General features: G+C 49.8%; 1 protein-coding gene across 1 annotated transcript in view; it reads left to right on the forward strand.

Annotated features, from left to right (window-relative positions):
* The window catches only part of LARGE1 (LARGE xylosyl- and glucuronyltransferase 1), a 382199-nt gene that overhangs the window by 303281 nt on the left and 55014 nt on the right, over positions 1-23904 (forward strand). The window contains exon 7 of the mRNA XM_036455498.2: positions 8085-8189. Within this exon, the coding sequence (XP_036311391.1) occupies positions 8085-8189 (105 nt within the window). The remainder of the gene's footprint in view (positions 1-8084; positions 8190-23904) is intronic.

A 23904-nucleotide genomic window follows, 5' to 3' on the forward strand; every position in this document is an offset into this window, starting at 1 on the left:
TAGAGAGAGAGAGAGGGAGGAAGGGAAAGAGAGAGAGAGAGAGAGAGAGAGAGAGAGAGAGAGAGAGAGGAACATAGATGTGAGAGTAAAACATCCATCAGTTGGCTCCTGCATGAGCCTGGACCAGGGATCAAACCCACAACCGGGGTATGTGCCCTGACCAGGAGTGGAACCGGCAACCTTTCCATGTATAGGACAAAGAGCCACCCTGCCAGGTCATCCATGTGCAGTACCTTGTATTTGTATGGTGTTCTGACGTCTTGAATTCTGCTCTTTCTTAGCATGCCCCCATTATACCACAGGTCTCAGTCTATCTGTTTGGTCATGTGCTTTGTCTCCTGTTAAAACCACTGTCTTCCTGAGAGAGTGAACCATCTTATGTATGGGCGTGTCACCCAGTGTCCAACACAGTGCCCAGTGCTTGCATATTCGTTGAGCAATATGACCTCCCTTTTTGCCTGCACTTGGTTATCTGTTGATTGATTATAAATGGGCAATGAAATGCCCCAGAAGACAGGTAATTTGTCTAAATTAATAAACCAGCCATGCATCAGTTCTCAGAATCGGATCACTTCTCTGTGCCACCTCTCACACCTTTAGGTATATAAAACTTCTTTTAGCCCTGGCCAACTTGGTCAGTGGTTAGTAGGGGTGTCGAACTCAATCAGAGAAGGGGCCAAAATCTAAAATCCAACCTAAATCGCGGGCCGAATGGTTTACTGAACAGTCATAAACTGTCATTGTGATGGAAACGCAGCGACAGCGCAGTGCGGGCCACATTGCAAGGCCTGGCGGGACGGATTTGGCCCACGGGCCTTGTGTTTGACACATGTGGGTTAGAGAGTCAGCCTGTGGACCAAAGGATCACAGGTTCCATTCCTGGTCAAGGGCAGGTACCTTGTTTGCAGGTTCCCCAGCCCTGGTAGGCAGCCAATCAATGTGTTTCTCCCGTGTCCTTGTTTCTCTTTCTCTCTCCTCCCACTCTCTAGAAATCGAGGGAAAAACATATCCTTGGGTGAGGATTAAGAAAATAACAATAATAAACCTCTTTTAATCTCCTCTCTTCTCCTAGTATCTTTGCTCCCAGAAAACCAGCCCTGGGCTTTGGGGTGGGACTGGAATCCCAGCTCTATCATTTCATTACGTGGCTGTGCAAAACTGTGCTGTCCATGGCATCTCTGGGCCTCGGGTTTCTTCCCTGTTACTATAAGTATAGTACTATAAGTATAGTAACCTTCAAGGCTGACCACAGGATTAAGCTTCAGCCTCATCTGCCCTCCATCCTCTCCTTGGTCTGTGTTTTTTTCCTCCTGATACTAAGCAAATCTCCAGTCCTCAGATTTCATTTCAACCTGCTGCCTGGAGTTGGTGCAGGCAGCACAGGCTTTAATGGCTCAATTCCACAAGACTTGCAGGTTACCCACAATTCTGTTCGACTTGGCTATAAAGTTAGGTGTTTCCCCAGCATCCCTCCTCAGGTAGGTAATTTGCTAGATCATCTCATAGAACTGGGGGAAGTACTTTTACTTGCTGTTAGTGGCTTATTTATAAAGGATAAAACGCAGGGATCAGATGGAAGAGACTCATAAGGGTGGCGGCGAAGGGATGTGTGGAATGAACCCTGAGGTGGCCCCTGTCCTCGGTGGAGCTTGGGGCCTCGTAGAAATTAGTCATCCAGGGCCCCCACCTCCCAGATCCTTCATGTGTTCATGTCAGGGCCCCTCCAAGCTGTTGTTTAGTTGTCTTCGTTGTTCAGGTGAAACCTGTCTTCAGGCTTTGTCATGGTTGGCCATTGCTGGTGAACTCTGTCTCCAGTCCCTCTCCCCTCTCTCCTCACCCCTAAGAGTGGGGCCTGGGTGAACACTCCAGCTTCTCATCCAGGCTTGGCTTTCCTCACCACCAGGCCCTTCTGAAGCTGCCTGGGGTTCTGCCCAGAGCTTCCTCGTTAGGGCAGAAGGTGCTCTTACAAATCAGAAAACTCAGTGACTTCAGGAACTCTGGCCGGGGGTGGGACCGGATATAGTCTTTCTGTGACATCACGGGCCTCATCCTTCTCACGCTTCCCACTCTGTTAGCACACTCTGTTCCCCCTGCCCTCACACTCTTCCCGTCTTCTGTCAGATCCCAGTTTACCCTCACGTCTTCAGGCAGCCTCCTTGGCTGGCCTCCCCTTGCCTGGACCCTGCTGTCACGCTTGACATCTTCCTCCCAGCCCTTTCAGGTCACATTCCACACCCAGGAATGCCACTGTCATGGCCTAGCCCTGCGTCAATGGCTGATTCACATCCCCTACGTTCATCGACTGAAGTCCAAATCCTCAACACCTCAGAATGCGTATTTGGTGATGGGGTCTTTAGAAAGATTAAGATACATTGAGATCATTAGGATGGGCCCTCAGCTGATATGACTGGTGGACTCGGAAGAAGAGGAGATTAGGACACAGATTGAGACAGTGGGAAGACCATGGGGAGACATGAAGAGAAGACAGCATCTACAAACCAAGAGAGGCCTCAGCAGAAGCAACCCGGCCAGCACCTTGATCTCAGACTCGTCAGAACAGAGAGAAGATGTATTTCTGATGTTTCAGGGCCTCTCCGCCCCACCTCCACCCCCACCCCCACCCTGGTCTGTGCCTGTAATGCTTGTTACAACAGTCCTAGCTGACTAATTTCTACGAGACCACAAGCTTCACCAAGGGCAGGGGCCACCTCAGGGTTCATTCCTCATTGCATCCCAGCAGCCCACCATGGAGCTTGGCTCCCATCTATATTCAATGCGTGTGTTGAGCGGAGGATGACAGGGAGTCTTGAAGAATGGAAGTCGCATGGGCGATAATCCTTTATGAGTTAGCATCTCTGGTTTGAACTTCCTCCCTGCCCTTCCTCACTGGTGACCTCCACTTCCCAGATCTCCACCCCGCTGGGCGTCAGAATTAGTGGGGGTTCCTTTGCAAAGAAGAATCCCCAGGCCTGATCCTGGGAGGATCCGCTTCAGTTTGGGGCGCTGCCTGCAAGGTCGGTGGCCAAACCATTTGAGAAGCTCCCTGGAGAGAGATGGAATCCAGGAGGCGGGGCCCAGCTCTGCTCCCTTCGCTGCTGTGTCTCCAGCAGTTGGCACTGAGCCTGGTGCTCATTGGGGCCTCGGGGAACACCTGCTGAGATGTGCAGCCTCTTCCAGAACAATCCCAGCGCTGATTGAACAATCCCAAGCTTCCCCAGGAAGGCAGCTCATTTCTGTGTCGGTGAACTCTCATGGCGACTTCAGGTCTGGCTCCTCACAAGCCCAAATCTATCTTCCTTTCATCTTCACTCATTCAACCTAATTCCACCTTCTTGAGTGACACAGATTGTGATTCCTCGCCGAAGGGATTGACCCTCAGCTATGGAGGTCGGCCAGGGTGGGTATTTATCTCCAGATGAAATCCAGGCAGGCTGAGCAGTGGGTGCACTTACCTCATCAAGTAACTGAAACCCCAGGAAACAAAACGATGGGTGAAGGGACCTGCTTAGCCAGAACACCTGGACTCCATCTCTGGGGCATGCCATGTGAACTTGGGACACACAAACCTGGTTATGAGTCCCAGGTCTGACACAGCTGCCTGTACCCTTCTGCAGAGGAGGGCCGGAGGGACTAACATTGACCCGAGATTGCATCCACTGTAAAACTAGGTGAGAGTCATCCTTACGTCTAGGGGAGAAGAGGGCCACGTAGGAGAAACCGGAGCAGTGGGGCCCAGCACTTCCCTGATGGTGTGTGTTCCTCAGTCTCTGCTCCCCTTGAAGGGCGTCCTCTGTGCAATGAGCAGCTCCAGAATAATCACTGAGACCTTCACAGCTCCTAGGAGCTTCCGCGGCCCCAGAGGAACTGTGAGAAGTGCAAGTTCAGGAACAGGCTTTTTCAGCCCATTCAGAGCTGTGGAAATGTACCCTTTCGTGTTGCATCTTCTCCAGAGATGTTTTGTGATCCAGCACCCACCAGCCTGGGGCGCCAGGGGGGGGCGATTCTTTCAGGATGTTTAGTGAATGGTCCTGTGATACTACATGGTGCCCTTATGATAGCCACCCTGCCCTCAGGCATGCGTTGAATGATACCGTTAAAGCCTTTCTGTGTTAAAGCAGGTGATTACAATAAATACAATAAATAAGCAGCTGATTACAATAAATATGAGGTTGGAAGGGCATCCTTGCTGTCTTTGCTGATGGTCAGGACAGCCCCTGGGTATAACACTTTAATACCCACCTGCCAGTGTAGGCACAGCTGATTTGATGGGCAGTCGTGATTGGCAGTCTCTCTCTCTGCACCTGGGACCTGGGGGTGGGAGAAAGGCGACAGCTCTGGAAGCATCCCTACAACTACCTGCTCCTGGTGTTCACCTGGAGGGGTTGCCTATGGTGCATCCACCTCCACCTCATTTTGACACACTCCACCAGTTCAGTGGGCTGGAATGGTGATTTTTAGATGATATTTGTTTTTCATTAAACAATCCACTCAGCCCTAGCTGGTTGGGCTCAGTGGAAAGAGCATCAGCCTATGGACTGGGTTTGATTCTGGCCAAGGGCACACGATCCCCAGTAGGGGGCATGCAGGAGGCAGCCAATCAATGGTTCTCTCTCATCATTGATGTTTCTATCTCTTTCTTCCTCTCCCTTCCTTCCTGAAATCAATAAAAAAAATATTTTTTAAAAACCTAAATTTGATCCGCCATAAGGACTCCCCATTTCCCAGCACTTGAATGGGACGACATTAGAACAATAACCAACAAAGAAAGAAGAGAAACACCTTTAGTGGGACATCTACTGTGAGCCAGGCACCGCCTATGTTATCTCATTTGGTCCCGCCCCCTTTAGTGGGGGGAAGGCGATCATTTCTGCCCTCACCTCTGCAATAAGGACATTGAGGCTCAGGGAGGCTATATACCTGGGTCAAGCCATACAGAACGGGGTCCAGAACCCTCTTTTGTTGGGATTAAACACCCTTTTTCTGATGGGCGACACTGCCTTCCTCCTACCTGGCCTGCGAATGCGCCGCCTGCCCTTTGCACGCCTCGTATGCCACATGGAAGCTTCACAGATCCCTCCTCCTGGGCCTCACCTCCGACCCGCAGGAGCCCTGCTGGGAGCCAGAGCTGAGGGAGGAGGAAGAGGAGGAGGAGGAGGGGAGTCCCCAGCCTGGAGCCATCCGTCTGCTGGCTGGTGACAATGACACCAGGGCCCAGCAGAATAGCAAGCTTGTTCGCTCTTGTCTGGCTGTTAGTGGTGATGTATGAATAAGCAAAGAAGACAGCTTCATTTTCATAAGTTAACTTGCGCCTGGAGTAAGGAATCCGGATAGCAGTGCACTTCATCATAACCGCAGGGCCGCTCGGAGAACAATGACAGAGCCTTTCCTGTTAGTCACGGTGCTTTGTTGTAATGATTCCCGAGAAGATGAGATGATGGTGAGGATGCTGAGAGGCAGGGGGAGGGAGGCAGCTCACAGGAACCTGGGTCCTCTCCCCAAGAGGCTGCCTCTGGGTGGCTGTCAGGCCCAGGGTGTGTCTGCATCATCCAGGTTGAGGTGTAGACACAGACCTCTGCAGACTGGGTTGTGGCTGCCACGTGGCTGATGAGCTGGGATGTGGCGGAGCTGTGAGAGAGGACCTGTCCCATCTGCGCTGTAACTGGGGTGGGGGTGGGAGGCGGAAGGAGGACCGAGGGACTCTCCACCGAGACAGCACTATTATCAGAAAAGTTTTAGGGGAATCTTGGGAGTTAGGAAGTCTGTGTGAAGGGGAAGGGCAACTCAGGACGAGAGGTGATAGGTGACTGTGGCCAAGATGCAGAACGGGCATCACCCACCTTCCCCCACGGACTCAGTCATCCAGGCCCTCCCCTCCTCCAGCCTCTCCATGTGTCTGTCACCGCAGGTACCGCTCAGCTTCATAATTGTTCATGTCTCCTCTTCCAGCTGCCTGCAGAGCAAGGGCTATATTTATTTGTCTGGATTCCTTAGTATTTTGTGCCGTGTCTGACACAGCAAACTCCCAATCGATAGTCAACTGAACCAGTGAGGTGGCGTAGGGATCATGCCAGCTAAGGGAGGGAGGGGATGGCTGAGGCTGCCCAAGACTGAAGCCACGCAGACGGAGCAGGATATAAGCCGGGAATTCTGGGTGGGTTGATAAGAGTCAATACCTACTGAACATTTTACTGCTTTCTAGGCATTGTCAGTGCCAATGTGCACGTTGTCAGTGCCGATGTGCACTTTCTGAGCACATGGCACCTTCATCATCCCCTCCCCCCCCCAAAATTGTAGCATCAACCCAGGGACACCAGGAATTATGAGCCAGCTCTTCAAGGACCCCACATTGCCTGTGCCACAGCCTCTGGGCTCTCTGGTGAGGTCACAGCGTAAGGACTGGGCACCCAGCTCGCTCCGCCGAGGGCGCCGTGCTCTCCAGATCTGAGTGTTCCGCACCGGCCTCCCAGGCCCGTTGCGTGTGGGATGGAGGGCCCTCGGCCTCCTGGATTGGTGCAGAGTGTTTCTGGGGGATCCTACAAGTTTTGAATGTGAGCATGCGGAATGACAAAGTGGCTGATAGTACGTTTCCCTGCCTCTAATTTATGTATTTGTGCCGGGGTGTTGATTTAGATAGGAGCTCGATAAATTGATCAAATAAATTACAGCAAACCCACACGGCATTGTTTCAGGGAGCTGTCACCTCACTGAGGAGGCTCTCTATCACCCAGCGCCGTGTTCCGGGGGAGCCGCTGCTCTCCTACCAGAGCGGGGAGGGGTGTTCCGTGCGATCAGGAAGGTCTATTCCTCAGGTCGGCCAACAGCGTAAGGATGTTAATTCCGGGAGGCCTTCGTTAGCTGTAGAAGACAGTGCTTATTAGACCTTCAGCCCTAATTTAGGCTTCCTAAGCCTCTGTTTCTCTTTGTATATGGTGTGGATTTATGCCTTACCCAGTTTGGTTCACTGGATTGAATGTCTGCCTACAGACTAAAAGGTCCCGGGTTCGATTCCGGTAAAAGTCACATACCTCGGTTGCAGGCTCGATCCCCAACCCTGGTCAGGCCTTGGGGGGAGGCAGGGACAACCAACCCATATGTCTCTCTCACATCGATGTTTCTCTCTGACTCTCTCCCTCCCTTCCACGCTCCCTAAAAATCAATGAAAAAATATCCTCGGGTGAGGATTACCAACAGTAATACCAAAAATGATATGGATTTATAATTTCTGTTATAAACCTTGGGTGTCAGGCAAGTAGAGAAGTAGATTCCGGTTCTATCACTAACTGTTCAAACCTCGGCCCACGTGAGCCTCAGTTTCCGAGTCTGTAAAATGGTGTTGATTCTGAGAAAACACCTTGGCACGCACGATGAGGTGGTCCGTGGAAGGCAGTTGGGTCTGAGGCCTGATGGACCCTACTTAAAAGGCTCAGGGATTTGCTCTGGGGAAGAGAAGCACTTGTTCCTGCATCAAACACTCCTGAGTTGATGCCACATCAGCATGAAGCTGGCAAACGGTGAGAGTAAAATCACGGTGAGAAGGTGGCCAAGAGGTGGCTCTGCTCCGTGTGTCCCGTCTCATTCAACAAGCTCGCTTCTTCCTCTGATGTGAGGAAATGATCCCCACCCAGGCCCAGGCCAGCGAGTTAGTATAGAATGGGACACATTAGGACCAGAACGCTTGCAGCATAGTATGTCGGTAACTATGTGTTGCAAGAGGTAAAGGATGGATGGATGGATGCATGGATGGATAGATGGTTGGATGGTCTGGGATTCTGGGGTTTTTTTTGTTTTGTTTTTTTGTTTTTTGCATATTAACTGTGTGGCCTTGGGCAACTTAACTAGCAGCTCTGGGCAGCCTCCATTTTCCCTCCAAAAAATGGGGATACGAAAAACAGATGGGCTGCCTGCGTGTGAGAATTCAATAGGTTAACACAAGTCAACCACTTAGGTCAGAGCCTGGCAGCTGATAAAAACTCCGAGTAATGAAAGCTCCCGCCACGATTTGCCGTCACTCTGCTTCCTGTTCAGCAGTCGCTGACCCACGGCTCGGCCTCTTTGAAGACCTTTGCGTTCTCTGTCCCTCACAGGCCAGCAGGTCCTGGGCTTGGTGGAGAACCAGAGCGACTGGTACCTGGGGAACCTGTGGAAGAATCACCGCCCTTGGCCGGCCCTTGGAAGAGGCTACAATACAGGTAGGTCATGAGGGGCGGGGCGGGGAGGGGCGGGGTTACAAAGGGCGAGGTGAGGACTCCTGCTCCCTCCTGGGGGAGAAGAGGTGAGCCACAGCACAGGCGAAGCCACCTCGTGGCCTGGCAGCCTTCCAGCCCTTTCTCGGTGCTGCCCCTAGAGGCCAAGTAGCTGTGGGACCATGGTGTCCGTGGGAGCCTCACCACAAAGCCCCTGACCTTCAGGGCAGATGCTGGACCTTTATGAGATGCCCTGTGGGTGCCTTGACTCCGTTGCTATAAACCAGAGAGCACTCTGCAGTGACCAGCTCAGCGTCTCAGTTTCTTCACATAACAGAACCCTGTTTTCCTTGCTCACGGCCATGTCCATGTTAGGTAGGTGGGACCGGTGCCACCGTCAGCATTCGGGGTTCACCTGGATGGGGACTAGCTGGCACAGGGAGCAAAGTAGCAGGTGACCCATTGGCTCTGAAAGCCAATATCTGGTCATATGTGATATACTTTCTGCTGATATGTCGTTGGCTACAGCATGTCATATGACCATGCCCACCTTCACAGGGTGTGCTCTGGCCACAGGCCTGGAGGAAGAAAGGCAGGAATATTAGGTAATGGGTGCCTAGGAACGCCACAGCTGTCACACACCATGTGTCTGAAATCAAGCCCATTCATCTCCCCTGTTGCTAGTCCCCAACTTGCGTCTCCTCTTCTCTTTCATCTGTTAATAGTATCGTTCTTGCTCTCATTCATTCTTTGTCCACTTGCTGTCTGTTGAGTGTTTCCTGTGCACTAGGCCCAGCACTGTGGGTGCTAGACACAGCCTGGTACCTCATGGAGCATGTAATCCAGGAAGCCTGGCTCAGATCCTGCCAGTGTCTGTCTTTGAAACACTCTGGATCCTTCTGCCTCCTCCCCTGCCACTGCTTTGGGTCCCTGTTCTCAGAGGAGGTAGACCCGGGACCTGTGCCGAGACTAGAACTTGGAGCTCAGGAACCAGTCGGGTGGGACAGGCCAGCTGGGGCCTGGCCTCTGAGACCAGCTGTCCTGGGTTGGGACCTGTGTCGTCGGGGGATGGCGCCACCTGGAGGTGCTGGGTGAAACTGTCCTTGAGGCTCTAGTGAGGAGGACCAAAGAGGTCACTCTGAGAGCCCAGGGTCCAACTCTGGAGAGGTCAAACACAGGATCCCAGAGGCCAAAAGAAAAAGGAGGAGAATCAAGCTTCCAGAGGTGAGAGGTCAGAGATGGGGTCAGAGTCGGGGTCAACACGGGAGTAGGGCGAGGAAAGAAAGGTCCAGAGCTGATGTCCTGATCAGCAGAGGTGGCAGTTAGAAGGCCATCCTTCCACGTGAGGGATGTGCCTTTGCTGACATTTGCCACAATAACCACGCACGCCTTCCTGTCTCATTTTCCCCTAACACCTCCCAGGGTTAGTGATAGCCTGAATTTTCACCACCTGCCCTTCCTCTACCTTCTGGAGATCCCCATGCTGTGCTGGGTTAACCCTGGAGTTACAGGGGGTGAGGAATTCTGGGGAGTCCCTGAGAGGAGTGGAGATCGGAGGGGACCCACGAGGCTCAGAGTAGCGGCTCCCTGTAGCCAGTGTGGGAGGACTGCAGTCCTTTGTTAATGGTGAGGGCAGTGCCCTGCACACCAGCTGGGCCCCGGCCAGGCCCGGTGCCAGGTGCTTTCTAGGTGTTAATCTCATTTGATCCGCACACTCACCCCAGGAGGCAGGTGCTATTCTTATCCCTATCTCATAAGCTGCAAGCGAAAGCTCAGACAGTGGACGGATAAGTAAGGGGCCTGCCGTGTTAATGATGAGCTAAAACTTCCCAGCGTGAACTTGCATGGTTTCAGGGTCAAGAATCCTTTTTGAAGATGCAGAATCCTCCACTCTGCCCTTGAAGGGTCTCGCCAGGGCTTGGCAAGGAACCTGCCCTGGGAGAAGCATCCAGGAGGTTTTCAGAGCAGAAGGTCCAGGAGTCTGCTCTGTCTTGCCTTCCAGCCAGCCCTCCCAGGGCCTCTCTGCTCGGTGCACCACGCCGGACCTTTTAGGCACCACGGTGGGCAAGTTGCCAAATTCCAGTGTCTCTTTTTGAGGGTGAGCCTCTGACCTGGACATTGTCAAACGGTCAGGGGTCTGAGCCTCCTTCTAGACAGTGGTGCCACTTCTCTGAATCAGAGCGCCTGTTTGTAACATCAGCGTTCAGGCCCTCACGCAGAAAGCGTGGATCTGAACCTCTAGCGATGAGGCCAGGCAGCTGTTCTGTTAAACACGTCCCCTCCATGGCTCCGATGCGTGCGAACGTGTAGACTTTTATTGCCGTTTGCACATCAAGTTCCAATTGGACTTGAGTTCAACTGAAAAGCCCCATGAATGACGATTCGGCCAAAGGGTCCCCATTCTAGACGTTGGTAGGAGATTTATTGCGCCTGAAGCACAGGCTTTCTATTTATCTCTGGTGAGTTTTATCTGATTCAGGCCAATCTTTGCATCATTTTATTTGACCCCATTTTAGTTCTCTGCTCAGGGTCATGCACAAAAATAACGAAAATGCCTTGTTTATCCAGTGGCCATGTCCCTTTTTTGTAACATGTTTGAACGCCTCTTTTACAATCCTGGGATAAAATACATAGATGACCTGTATTATTACATGATCTACAATACATATATAATTTTCAAAAAAATCAATCTAGTGGCCTGACTATAATATAAAGAAGAAATTAAAGGAAATTAATCTATATATATAAAAGGCTAATATGCAGAGTGTCCCCTCCGGAGTTCAACTGGGAGACCAGGTGGTCAGTCACTCACTACAATGTGTGCTGACCCCCAGGGGATGGCACCGAACAAAGGAAGGCCCTGGCTGGCAGCTGAAAGGCTCTGATCAGCCCTGATTGCTGGCCAGGCCTAAGGCCCTACCTATGCACAAATGTTATACACCAGGCCTCTAGTCTATACTAATAATAGAAGAATGTGCAAATTGTCTCGGACGCCATCATAGTAACAGTAACGACCAAACATCAGACTGCATGGGTGACAAGGCCAGGGGGTTAGTGGGGGACAACCAAACAATTGAACAGCAGGCTGTGGGGGTGACCAGACTGGCAGAGAGGTTAGTGAGGGATGAACAAATGACTGAATAGCAGGCTGCATGGGGCAAACCAGGCTGGGAGGCATTTAGTGAGGGATGACCAAATGACTGAACATCAGGCTACCTGTGGTGATCAGGCCGGAGTGGGGAGACAGTTGAAGGCAACCAGGCCAACAGGGGGTCAGTTGGGGACAACCAGGCAGGGGGGGAGGGGAGCGGGGGGGGGGGCAGTTAGGGGTTTTCAGGCTGGTGGAGGGGGGAGCGCGACAGTTAGGGTTGGTCAGGCAGGCAGGCAGGTGAGCAGTTAGGAGCCAGCAGTCCCAGACTGTGAGAGGGATGTCCCGGATTGGAGAGGGTGCAGGCTGGACTGAGGGGACCCATATCCTGTGCATGAATTTCATATACTGGGACTCTAGTTTACTATCCTATATAATAAAAGAGAAACATGTAAATTAACCATACCTCCACTACACTCACCAGCCAATCAGGATGAGTTTGCAAATTAACCTGACAAAGATGGCAGGTTAATTTGCATACACAGGCAGCAGGCAGAGAGCAGAGCAGGAGAGCCATTGGAGAGTGAAACAACTTGGGGAATTTGGCTCCCCAAGCCCCCAGATGGAGAGCAGAGAAGGATAGCTGGCGGCTTTGAGGACTTGGCAGAGTGGGAGGCCTTGGGATGGAGACAGAGCAGGAAGGGAAAAACTAAGTTCGAGAGAAGCACGAGGAATTCTGGGAATAGTAGTTCCGGTGGCAGACGGATCTCCTAGACACCAGAGCAAAGTGAGCCTTGAGCAAGTTATTGTTGCAGTAGGAGACGGAAGGAAAGCAAAGGTGAGAGACAAGTAAAATCAGAGTGTCTAGGAAAAATTAAAGGGTAGATATCCTAAAATTTCCAGGAAATCTCCACCAATGAAGCAAAGAAAAAAAAAAGCCTCTATTATTATATGAGTAACAAACCAAACTGGGTTGGGGTCTCAGACAATTCACTCATATGATTGCAAAGACAAACAGAAATTCCTGGACTGGAGAGGGCTCCCCTGAAGACTCCAGATTGGAGAGGGTGCAGGTCAGGCTGAGGGACCCACCCCCCATGCACAAATCTACATGCACTGGGCTCCTAGTAAAATAATATTGACTTCAGTGTATAATTGCTCAGGCTTGGCACCTGTAGGAGACCTAGTGAGGTGGTCAGAGACGACCATGCTGATATCAGGGACAGACTACATTAATATATTTTTACAACAATCCATATCCATATTTTTTGTAAAAGGATAAGTAGTCTAGAAATGCAGTGACGTTCAGGAGCTGTGGTTTGTGAGAGTCTATTTTTAAATTCTCAGGAAATGTGAGATCTGATTATGAAGCACGGCAACTATTAAAAGTCAAATTATATAAACTTACCAGTAAATGATTTTAAAAACAAAGTTAATAAATTATTAACAACTTTGCAGAAGTAATGAGTGATAATTATTAACACTCATTACTTCCTACTCACATTACTATTATCAGTACTTTTAAGGTTATTACATCTGCTGTATCTGTATGGTGGGAATTCTGTGGAATGATGAGCTACTGCACATCTCTCACAGCTCCGTTCAGTGACATTGCATTAGTAGCTTAAAATCTGCCATGGTGGGAGTATTTACACCATGGAAATTGGCAGACACTATAAATCAGGGCTTTTCTTTCTTTCTTTTCAGAAATCCAATATTTAAACATTCACCAGCATACCACTGAAATATAACAATATATGAGATCGCCTCTCCCATCACTTTCTCCAGTTTGCAGTATATTCTTGACTTTCCTCTTTCCGCATATGTAATTATATGTTTCTCACTGTATATGCATCTCCTTTTTCATTGTCACATGTGCTTTTTACTTCAAAACAAAAAGTTAGGTATCTCTCTACATTGGTACATAAGGTTGTATTTTCTTCTTTCTTTTTAAGGACTGTGCATAGTTTTTCTATTTGCTGAATGTACCATAATTTCTTTTAGTTCCTATTAATCGATGTTTCAGTTCCTAGGTTCTCCCCCTACCTATGATAAACCACACCACACATAAATTATATTCATATTTATTGGTGTATGCAAGTATTTATACTCAATGGAGTCTAAGGAGTGGTACTGATCTAACAAATACTATAGATATTAAAATTTTTCATAGGCTAGAAAATACCACGTGTCATGGGTCAGGTAGATAAAATTTTTAAGCAATATTTATTTATTAAATATTCATTTCATTTTAATCAATTACATTTTGATTAAAATTTAATATTTAATTAAGAGAACTAATATTTTAAAAAGTAAGCCACTTCAAAACTAAACAGGGTTGTGTGGATGTGTGTGTTGTATGTTTGTTTTCTGTACTGGGAATAGTCTGCAAAGTGCAAAGAATCAGTTTCAAACCTGCTATGGATTAAATTATGTTCCTCCAAAGTGCATGTGTTGAAGCCTTACCCCACAGTGTGATGGTATTTGGAGGGACAGCTATTGGGGATAATTAGGTTTAGATGAGGTCATGAGGGTGTGGACCTCATGATGGGATTAGTGCCCTTTGAAGAAGAGATACCAGAGAAATGGTGTGTGCTCTCTTTCTCTCCCTCTCCCTCTCCTTCTAGCTCTCTCTCTCCCTCTCCCTCTTCTTCCCCATATGAGCTCTGGGTATGTGATAACATGGACCCCTTCCCATGCTCCAATTCCCCCTCTTACCCTGTTGGGGTATACTGGGACCAACCCTGGAGCCTGACCAGCTCCTCTGTCAAGAAACAGCCAAAGAGAAACAGCTTTAGATGTGAGCCCAGACTATAAACAACTGCAGAGGCAGCTCGTGTTTTGGTCTCCCATACCTTGTACACCAGCAGGTGCCGCCACAGCTCGGCCTGTGTGCTGGGAAAGCCTGTGTGGTGGGAAGCTTCCCCGGCTGGCCACCCCCGGTGTGCACGGAAGTCTTCGTAAATCCAGGTCTTTCCCAGCCGGGCCTCCAGGTCATTTCTGTGAAATTGGCGACATGCTTAGATTTTTTTTTTTCCAGACCTCCGTGCTTTGCATTGCATGAGCCAGGAAGGGGGCCCTCAATGAGAGCCACCACACCAGCCCTGGATCTTAGATTGACGGCCTCCAGAACCATGAGGAAATCATTTCTGTTGCTTACACTCACCCCGTCTGTGTCCTTTGGTTACCGAACCTCCTAACTCAGAAACCTCATTTGAGCTTTTGTTGATGTGGGCAGATGATCTCTGCCTAAAGGGCCAGCCAGACATGCGGCTTGGGCCAGGGCCGGGGGAAGCAGAGCCCTTTGCCTGCTGTGGGCCACTCTCCCTGGCTCTCGCACTTCCGCCCTGGGACTAAATGAATTGCATGGCCTGTCCCTGGGTATAAGGGAAAGCCATTTCCTGAAAACATCTCTGCTGACTCGTTCAAGGTTAGTGATGGCGTCCACTCTGGCCTTAGCATAGCAAGAGCTAAGGAGCATGACCCCCATCCAGATACCCGTGCGGCTGGTTCCGCTTTGCAGTGAAAGGGAAAGAAGCGGGGAGATGATCCTAAATCTTCCTGCCATAAAGAACATAACCTGGCCTTCATTCAGTGCACGGATTCTTTGAAGACTCTTGTATGATGTGAAAAGGCATCTGGTTTCAGGAGGTCTCTCAAGGTCACGGTGCCCATCTCTTAGGTTTGACTGGTGCGTTCCTGTGCATTAGCTCTCGTAATCCCCACTTTATAGAGGAGCCCCTGGAGGTGCAGAGAGGCTAATTGATGTCAGCAGTTAGCAGAGCCAGTAAATTACAGAGCCAAGTGGGTAAGCCTAGTCCCAGTCCCTTCTTGGGGCCTCAGTGCTTGAGGCTGGTAGCGAGGCTGCAGAGACTTGCCCTGGGGGAGTTTGTCCAGCCCCTTCCCCGCCCCCCACACACACACACAGGACTAGACAGCTGTGCATGTCTGATAACCTGGTGCCATCCATGTATTATGTAACCATCACCAGCTCCCATTCACTGGACATTTACTCTATACTAGGCCCTATGCTAAGAACTTTCCATGCTTTTATCTCTAAGTGCAACTTACAATTTATTTTTTTCCCCAAGTACGGTGGACTTTAATTATTATTTTATTATATTAGTTTCAGGCATACAGAATAGTGGTTAGACCTTTATATAATTTGCAAAGTGATCCTGCTGATAAGTCTGGTACCCACCTGGCACCGCACCCCAAAACAAATACCATGTGATTTCATGTATATGTGGAATCTAAAGAACAAATAAGCAACAAAAAAATAAAAAAATTAATGGAAAACATCCTCAGGTGAGGGTTAACAAAAGGTGCCCTTCCATGTGGGCTCTCTCTGTTTAAGTGGAAATTGCAAAAAGCTCCTTGCCCTTTCTGCGGTCCATTAGCTCAGCGCCAGGTCAGGCTCCAGCGCCCGTCCAACTGGCCCGAATTGCTCGGCCAGCCAAGCCCCCTCTCCCTTCTTGGTGAGCAAATAAGACGACATTTCTCGCACAGTGAAGCGTCCAGCCAGACTGGGAGGGGGAGGCAGGCTTGTTATTCATGAAACATGACACGCTCCAACCAGCAAGCTGGTCGGCAGACCTGACTCCCATGGGGAGGAGTTATTTCTCAGCACCTGATGGGAAGCCCTCGGAGCTCCAGGCCCCCAGGCAGGCGGGGGCCTCCTCGATGCTTGCACAGACGGCTGGCTTCTCCACGCACTGGGATCTGCTCCGTTTTTGCTCAGTGGTGATTTAAGACCAAAGCCTTGGGCTCTTTGTAATTTTCCCCTGGACAACGGCAGAAAACGCCTTGTTCTTACTGGAAGAGACAGCGGGAGAGTCGTTAATAACTGGCGCTCTGACTGCAGTGGCCTGGGCGTGGCCGGAACGTCCTTGTTCCGTGTCTGTGATCTCCTCTCTCTGATGGACTGCCTGGCAGAGGCTGTCTTGTCTCCGAGCCGGCCCAGAGAGACATTCATCTCCTGGTGGGATTCCTGGGAGCTGGGGGGGAAAGCCAGCCCCCAAGCCTAGCTTCTGCCTTAGGTTTGTCTTGCCACCTGCTGCCTAAAAAAAGCAAAATCCATGCCCCTGGGATGGAATGATTATCTGATAACGTGTCCAAATCTGTCAAATGACAATGGGGAGTTTGGCCCCAGACAACAGCCTGGGGTGTTTGGGGTGCTCTTGTGTGTTTCTTTGAGACGAAGCGAGCGGACATGCGGGCTTGGTGCTGTTAGCTCCTGAGGACCGCCATGCTGAGGTACCGCACCTTGGTGGCTCGGACGGGAATTTATTCTTTCCCAGTTTTGGAGGCTAGAAGTCCACGGTCCAGGGTTGCCAGACAATGTTCCCTCTGACACCTCTGAGCCCTGATCCTTCCTGGCCTCTCCCAGCTGCTGGTGGCCCCTGGTGGCCCCTCGCTGTGGTCGCATCCCTACAGCATCCGCCTCCAGTGTCACTAGGCCTTCCTCCCTCTGTGTCTGTTTCTGTCTCTTCTCCTCTTCTTATAAGGACCCCTCCACCCTGTAGTATAGCTCATCCTCACGTGATCGCATCTGCAAGAACTCTATATTTCCAGATGAGGTCCCATTCACAAGTACCGGGAGCAGGAATCGAACGGATCTTTTTGGGGGTACCCATTTCAACCCCCAATGGCACTGTCCCTCAACTCGTGACTTGCAAAGCATCTCTGGTTAAGAGGAACTGTTTGTAGAGTCTTCTCAGGGCTGCACAGTTGACCAGGAATTATCCCCCTCGTTTGCTAAATGAGCCTAGAAGGAGGAAGAAAAGCCGGGGTGAGTTTTCACAGATTTTTCACAGAGAGAAGTGGGGAGTTGGAGGAGGAAGACAAAGCCAGCGGAAGGTGGGGATCTCAGATCCTGAGCTTTGTTCTCTTTGTGTTATGTTCTTTTGAGCCACCCACTTAGCCTTTCTGAGCCTCAGTGTCTTCGGGGTGGGGTATGAATTCACTAACCTCTGAGGTTTCTTCCTGCTTAATATTCTTGGATTCCATAAAAAAAGAAGCCAAGTGGGCATCGAGCACCCTGCACCCAGAAGGTCCAGCAGCGTTAACAGTGAGCTTCTGCCCCACAAACACATAAACAACTTGCACTGCTGAAACCAGTTTGGCTCAATGGATAGAGCATCGGCCTGTGGACTGGAGGTTCCAGGGTTCGATTCCTGTCAGGGGCATGTACCTTGGTTGTGGGCACATCCCCAGTAGGGGGCGTGCAGGAGGCAGCTGATCAATGTTTCTCTCTCAATGATGTTTCTAATTCTCTATCCCCCTCCCTTCCTCTCTGTAAAAAAATTCAATAAAATGTTTGTTTGTTTTTAAATTTCCACCAATGGCAAGAGAAACCAACAGAAAAATGAGCAAAAGACATGGACAGACAGACCCTTCCTAAAAGAGAGCGGTTAACATCTTCAGGGATGCTGAATTCCATTCGTCATTAAAAATGCAAATGATAATCCACAATGTGACACCACTGCATACCTACCAGAAGGTCTAAAATCCAGAAAGTAGGCAATGCTGGTTACTCATGGGAGCATGAACTAATTGGAAGTCACACAGAGCCAGTGGGGTGTATGTAGGAAGAACCCCTCTACACTAGCTGCTTAAGCCGGACTCGTGAACTCCCTGTGACCCAGACATCCACGCCTCGGTGTGTGTCCAGCAGAGAGGCTTACGGATGACACCAAAAGACGTGATCCAGTGTGGTGATAACAGCTTTCAAGCTGGAAACCACCAGCTGTCCATCAGCAATGTCACAGGTATAGTCAAGTTCTAGGATTACACAGCATCAAGTGAAAACATTTACATTCCATGCAATCATGTGACTGGATTTCCCAGACGTGGTGTTGAGCCCCAAGGTTATTCAATTTATGTAAAATGGAGAAACTGATGAAACTGCGGTGTAAAAGGGTGGGATAATAGCAGGATACTGGGTGCAGGTGTGACTTAGGGCGCCTAAATGAAAAGTCTGCCTATAGAGTTCATCTGCATACCCTGGTTAAAAAGAGTTTGCCAAACCCTGTATGTGCTTAGCCCTAACACAGCCTTGGCCAAATGCATCCTGTGCAGTGAAAGAAGAGGAAGGGCCAAGTTTTGTTCTCTTAAAGGACCCCTCCCCACGGCATGAGATCTGACCCCACCATCATTTTGAACCAGCCCTGCCTTCCCAGAGCACCCCAGACTCCAGGGAGCAAGAACCACTGTGCTTTCCATCTCTGTATGTCTGGTGCCTGGCACTGAGAAGTCCCACGATAGATATTGAATGAATTAGTGAGTGAATGGATGAATGAATGAATGAATGAGGGAGTGGATGATGACCAGCCTTTTATACGGTTTGAGCAGCCCTTTGTACTCCATCCATCCACACTTTCAACAGTCCCAGGATAGTCCAGAAAGGCTTCAGATGGAAGGATTTCTGGTCGCTCTCTCTGCTAAAGAGCTTTGGGAAGAGGAATAAATTTAAAGGCAAAAAAAAGTAGAGTGTTTCATTTATGTGATCAAAAGTGATTCCCAAATGAAACCAGCAGGGATTTTTAAATTAAGTGGTTTTTAATAAACTCGCCTTCCATGGGGTCAAGCATGAGAAGGGAACTGTAAGCTTCAAAGCAGAAGGAAGTCGCAATCATAAGGTCATTCTCCTAAGCATATGTGGGATGAGAGCCGAGTGTCCCCCAGGGCCTCCTGGACAGCAGCCCACTCAGTGCCCACCTAAGGTTGCTCCAGTTCAGACCGTCAAAGCCACGGGAGACACTAAAGGACTAATAAACAGTTCTTCCTTTTCATGGATCAGCCCTTGCAGTACGGGGGGAGAACTGAGAGGAAATGCAGACTATGCCAGGGAGGATCCGGAATGAAGGGAGAGGCAATTTCTGACCAGATTCCTGGGGGACAGAGGGCTTGTGCATGCTGATACAGCCAACACTATAACTGTTTAACCACCGTCTCCTAAACTTGGTTAACTTCATTAACCCTGCTTCCCACAACGCCTCTCAGCACCCTGCAGCATGCCCTGGAACATGCCGAGGTGAGGAATGAAAGGTTTAATTGGAAACCTGCCCTGAACTGGTTCGAAGGAGACTCATAGCTCATGCCCATGTGGCTAGTTTTTTATGGAATCAAACCCCAGTTTCTTCTTCTGAACTGAGGAAGCACATGGTCTGAATGGACCAAGCCCATTCTAGCCAAGCTGCTTGGGAAGGAAGGGAGGGAGGTAGAGAGAGAGGGAGGAAAGGAGGAAGAGAAAGAGAGGGAGAGGGAGGGAAAAGCAGCAGAACCTCTCCTGAAACAGGTTTTCATAATGGAAGCTTCAGGTGCTACCTTGGCTGAAAGTTTTATGGGGTCCTTATTGCTGGCATGAGGCAGTAGGACACATGTGGAGAAATTAGTTGCCAGGCTCAGGGGAAGACAGAAGAGGCGCTCTGCCTGCAGGAGGGAATGTTGGAAAAGTTACAATACTATGAAACCGTGGCTGACAAGTCTTTTTTGGTTCCTGCTGGTCACCAGGGCTCACCTATACCAGTTCAGGCCCCACCCTATGGGTGCAGCTTCAATCTCACACAGGACTGCCCTGCTCTTCCTGGCCTTACATGCTTGTTCTCACCACCAGGTTTTTACAGGGTCATCTGGTTATGGCCTGTGGTCTTCTGAAGTCCTTAAAACCTTTACTTTCTGTTCCTCTGGGAACTACCTGACTTGCTTGGGCTCTAAGCTACTGATTCAGCTAGATTTTGCCATCTGCATTAATAAAAGAGAAATATGCAATTGACCATCATTCCGCTACACTCACCAGCCAATCAGGAGCGAATATGCAAATTAATCCAACAAAGCTAGCTAAAGCAGGAGGCTTGGGTTGCCCCCAGTGATGGAGGAAGCCAAGCTTCCCACTCACCCTGGCCGACCCTGGCCTCTGCTCAAGGCTACAAAGTTTCAATTATAGAAGATAAATAAATCCCAGATACCTGCTTCCAGTCAGCCCTGGCCTCAGCTCAAGGAGGTACTTAAAAAAAAAAAAAAAGAGAGAGAGAGAGACTGGGAGTTTGGGTCACCGGGGATGTGTGGCCAGCCTGCAAACAGCCATCAGACATTCACCCAGGCTGGCCAGGCACCCTAGCTGGGACCCCCACCCTGAAGGGGGTGTGGCCAGCCTAAAACAGTCCTCAGCCCCTCACCCAGGCTGGCCACATCCCCATGGAGTGAGGGTCCCCACTGGAGGGCTTGGCCAGCCTGCAAACAGCCATCAGCCCCTCACCCAGGCTGGCCATACTCCCATGGCTAGTTCCCTATAAACGGGCAGTCGAACATCCCTCGAGGGGCCCCATATTAGAGAGGGTGCAGGCTGGGCTGAGGGACACCCGCCCCATACCCATGCATGAATTTCGTGCACCTGGCCCACACACACCAGGAGGCAACATGCATAGTTGAAAGAGCTCAGGTCAAAGAGTGAGACCGCTTTGGCCACTCACGAGCCATGCATGAGCCTCAGTTTCTTCACCTGTTAAAGGGGGATAATGCCACCTGCCTCGCAGATTTGGGGGTAAGACTCTGAAGCCATCTGAGAAAAGCACCTTATCGCTAGTGCACAGCAGTTGCCTGGTAAATGGTAGATATCCTCAGCGTTGTCATCATTCCTGGTCCTTTCTCCCTGTTATAAGTTGCCCTGGTAAGAATCAATATTTGGCTCCTCCATAAAACATGATTTCTCTCTCCTGGCTGTGTAGACACCCCCCCTTTCTTTCTCTGCCATCCTGGTCCCCGCGCTCTCCTACATATTCATTCGGGGAAGAAGAAACGTGGCCCCCTGATCCACAGATGAAGCGTGCTACCCCTGGACCAGCTGTTCGCCGGAGAAGCCTCTGATTTTAAATTTATTTATTCATTTATTTATTTAGTGTTGGTCTGTCGTGCTCCCACCACAGCAGCTGAAGGTGAAGCCCTCCCGGCTGCGTGCAATCTAGTCAGCTCTGCTGGGAGCCGCTGTCAAATTTCAGGGGCGCTGCTTCCCCCCGTGCAGAGTGCTGGCCTCTTGATGCCCTCCACGCTCCCGGGCCCACGTGGGCCAGTAGGGAAATGGATGGATCGCACTGGAGCAAATGCCAGGCAAAGGCCACAGTCAAGCTTTTTGGCACCATCATCTCCCTGGCAGCAGGCCTGAGCGGCATCAGAGGCTGCCTCGAGGGCATGCGCTCCAAAGCCAAATCCAAATCGGTGTTGTTTCAGCTTGAAAGGGTCCAATTTCAGAAGGAGCCGCTTTCGTCATCTTAAGCAGTGTGTGCTTAAAAAGCCTGCTCCTCCGGCCGAAACCGGTTTGGCTCAGTGGATAGACCGGTTCGATTCCGGTCAAGGGCATGTACCTTGGTTGCGGGCACATCCTCAGTAGGGGGTGTGCAAGAGGCAGCTGATTGATGATGATTCTTTCTCATCGATGTTTCTAACTCTCTATCCCTCTCTCTTCCTCTCTGTAAAAAAATCAATAAAAAATATGTTTTTAAAAAAGTGTGCTCCCACATCGCAGGCACGCATGTCATTTGTGTTAATTCTACCGGGAATGGTGAGAGCGGAGCCAGGGATAACGAGGCACCTTAACGAGGAAGTGTATAGTTTTGGGGACTGTTATTTATAAGCTTTTTATGTGCCACTTCATAGCTTCAAAGCCCTTGACGATCGTAATTAGGGTGCCTGCTCGGCAGCCTAGGAGGGAGGTCAGCAGATCGAGCTGTGCTTCTCTTGGAAGTGTTGCGTTGCGTTCTCGTACAATCTGGGGGGCAACCTCTTAACCTTTGGTGAAACAGTCAGGTTCTGGTATAAGCCCGTATCGATGTGGTTATATGTAACAGCTAACCAGATGCCTCAGCTGCTTAAGGACATCATTTATGCATATACGTTTCCTTGTGGTGGATTTTTTTTTCCCCCTTGACTATTTTTTTTCTTCCTGTGAGTGATATCCCTTAGCGGCCACATGCAATAATCCTGAGGGACGTCACGATCACCCTGACGTGGTGACACCCTACCCTGACGATTGACAGAACCCTGAGCAGGACTCTGGGCCTGGCCACATTTCCTACTGTTTATAAGTGTCCAGCACTTTCCACATACAGGACGGAAGTGGTCATTCAAAGCATGGACACCCAGGAAAATGCATCCCATAAACCCTGCCGGCAGGGGTATCTCCCCTGGGTTTCCTTCCTAAGTGGCACGAGTTCTCCTTTTTCACAGTCATCCCACGGAATCAGAGCAGTTTGCTTGTCTTCCACAAAAGGGCCGGGCAAAGACTGAATGGTATCCACCCAGGAAATATGTGCTAACTGAAAAATTTTGCGTGAAACCCATGAGATGAGAAAAAGTATGGCAGAAACCCAAGTACCAGTGGATTTCCGTGAGTGTGCACGGAATAGGTGCTCAGGAAATGGCTGTTGGATGCATGAGTAAACGAAGAGCTGAGAAAGCCTTCTTAAAGGTAGAATCCCCAAGACTCGGGGGACATCTGGAAAGCAGGGGAGAGGAGAGGCGGAGTCATTCCAGATGTTGGAAGACAAGTAGCACCGTCGGCTCAGCAGTCCTTGCACGGCTTTCGAGGCGGTCCCCCAGCTAAGCTCTCACTCGTGTTCCCAGAAAAACACGTGTGCGGTGAATTGGGATTAAGATGTTTATTGTAACATGGTGTGTAACAGCAGAAACATGGGAAATGGCCAAGAGTCCTTCAGTAGGAGGATGCATACATACATGTGGTATATGTATACAGTGAGTACAGTGAGTACAATGTATAAACTAGGTAGCTGAACTCTTAACATGGTTAAATCTTGAAGACAGCTTTGGGTGAATAGAAAGTATTCGCTATAAAACACTCTAAAAACACCATATGGCATTAATTAATATATGCAGCGGGAATAAAATATAAAAACACGCTTGGCAATGAAACCCTACCCTCTCCTGATGCTGGGTACCCCTGGGGAAGGGAGTACTCGAATGAGATGGAGGAGCTCTTGTTTTGTCTGCAGTGCTCTATCATGAACAGCCCATGTGGCGATATATTAGCAGGTATTACACCGTGGTCAGGGGTATTTATGATATTGGTTTACAATAGCTCGTGCTTTTAAAAATTGAATTAAAACCGCCCAAAAGGAGAGGCTGTTAAGGGGGAGGATGATCAGGATGTCTGTATTTAGCCTTCTGTTCCAGACACCACCCCCCACCCCCCTTCTCAATGAGCCTGGCAAACTCGTTGGAATCATATCTGCCACTGAGGACTCGCCAAGTCTTCACGCCATTAAAAAGCATCGATTCTCAGCTCAGGCTGCGGAGACGGATGGGTGTACAACGTACATGAGAATCTCTCACCATGGTGTATAGCTCCTGCCCCACATTTTCTTCTCTGTATTGGAGCATCTATTCAACCTCATTAGAATTCGTTTCTGCCATGAGATTTCATGAAATTCTCTTTCACAGCTTTGACTGGAATCTGTTTTCCTGAATCCATTGCTATATTCTCTTGGTTTGTAACTCTGCAAATGTTTATTCCTTTTCTCTCCAAAAGAAGCCATCAAATGGCACACTGTGCCGAATCTTAACTATTTTACTGAAATTGCTTTTGTGTATGGGGAATAATTTTAGTGGTGTGCTAGAGCT

The sequence above is a fragment of the Pipistrellus kuhlii genome, unplaced genomic scaffold (assembly GCF_014108245.1).
Source record: "Pipistrellus kuhlii isolate mPipKuh1 unplaced genomic scaffold, mPipKuh1.p scaffold_m20_p_3, whole genome shotgun sequence".
NCBI classification, from domain to species: Eukaryota; Metazoa; Chordata; class Mammalia; order Chiroptera; family Vespertilionidae; genus Pipistrellus; species Pipistrellus kuhlii.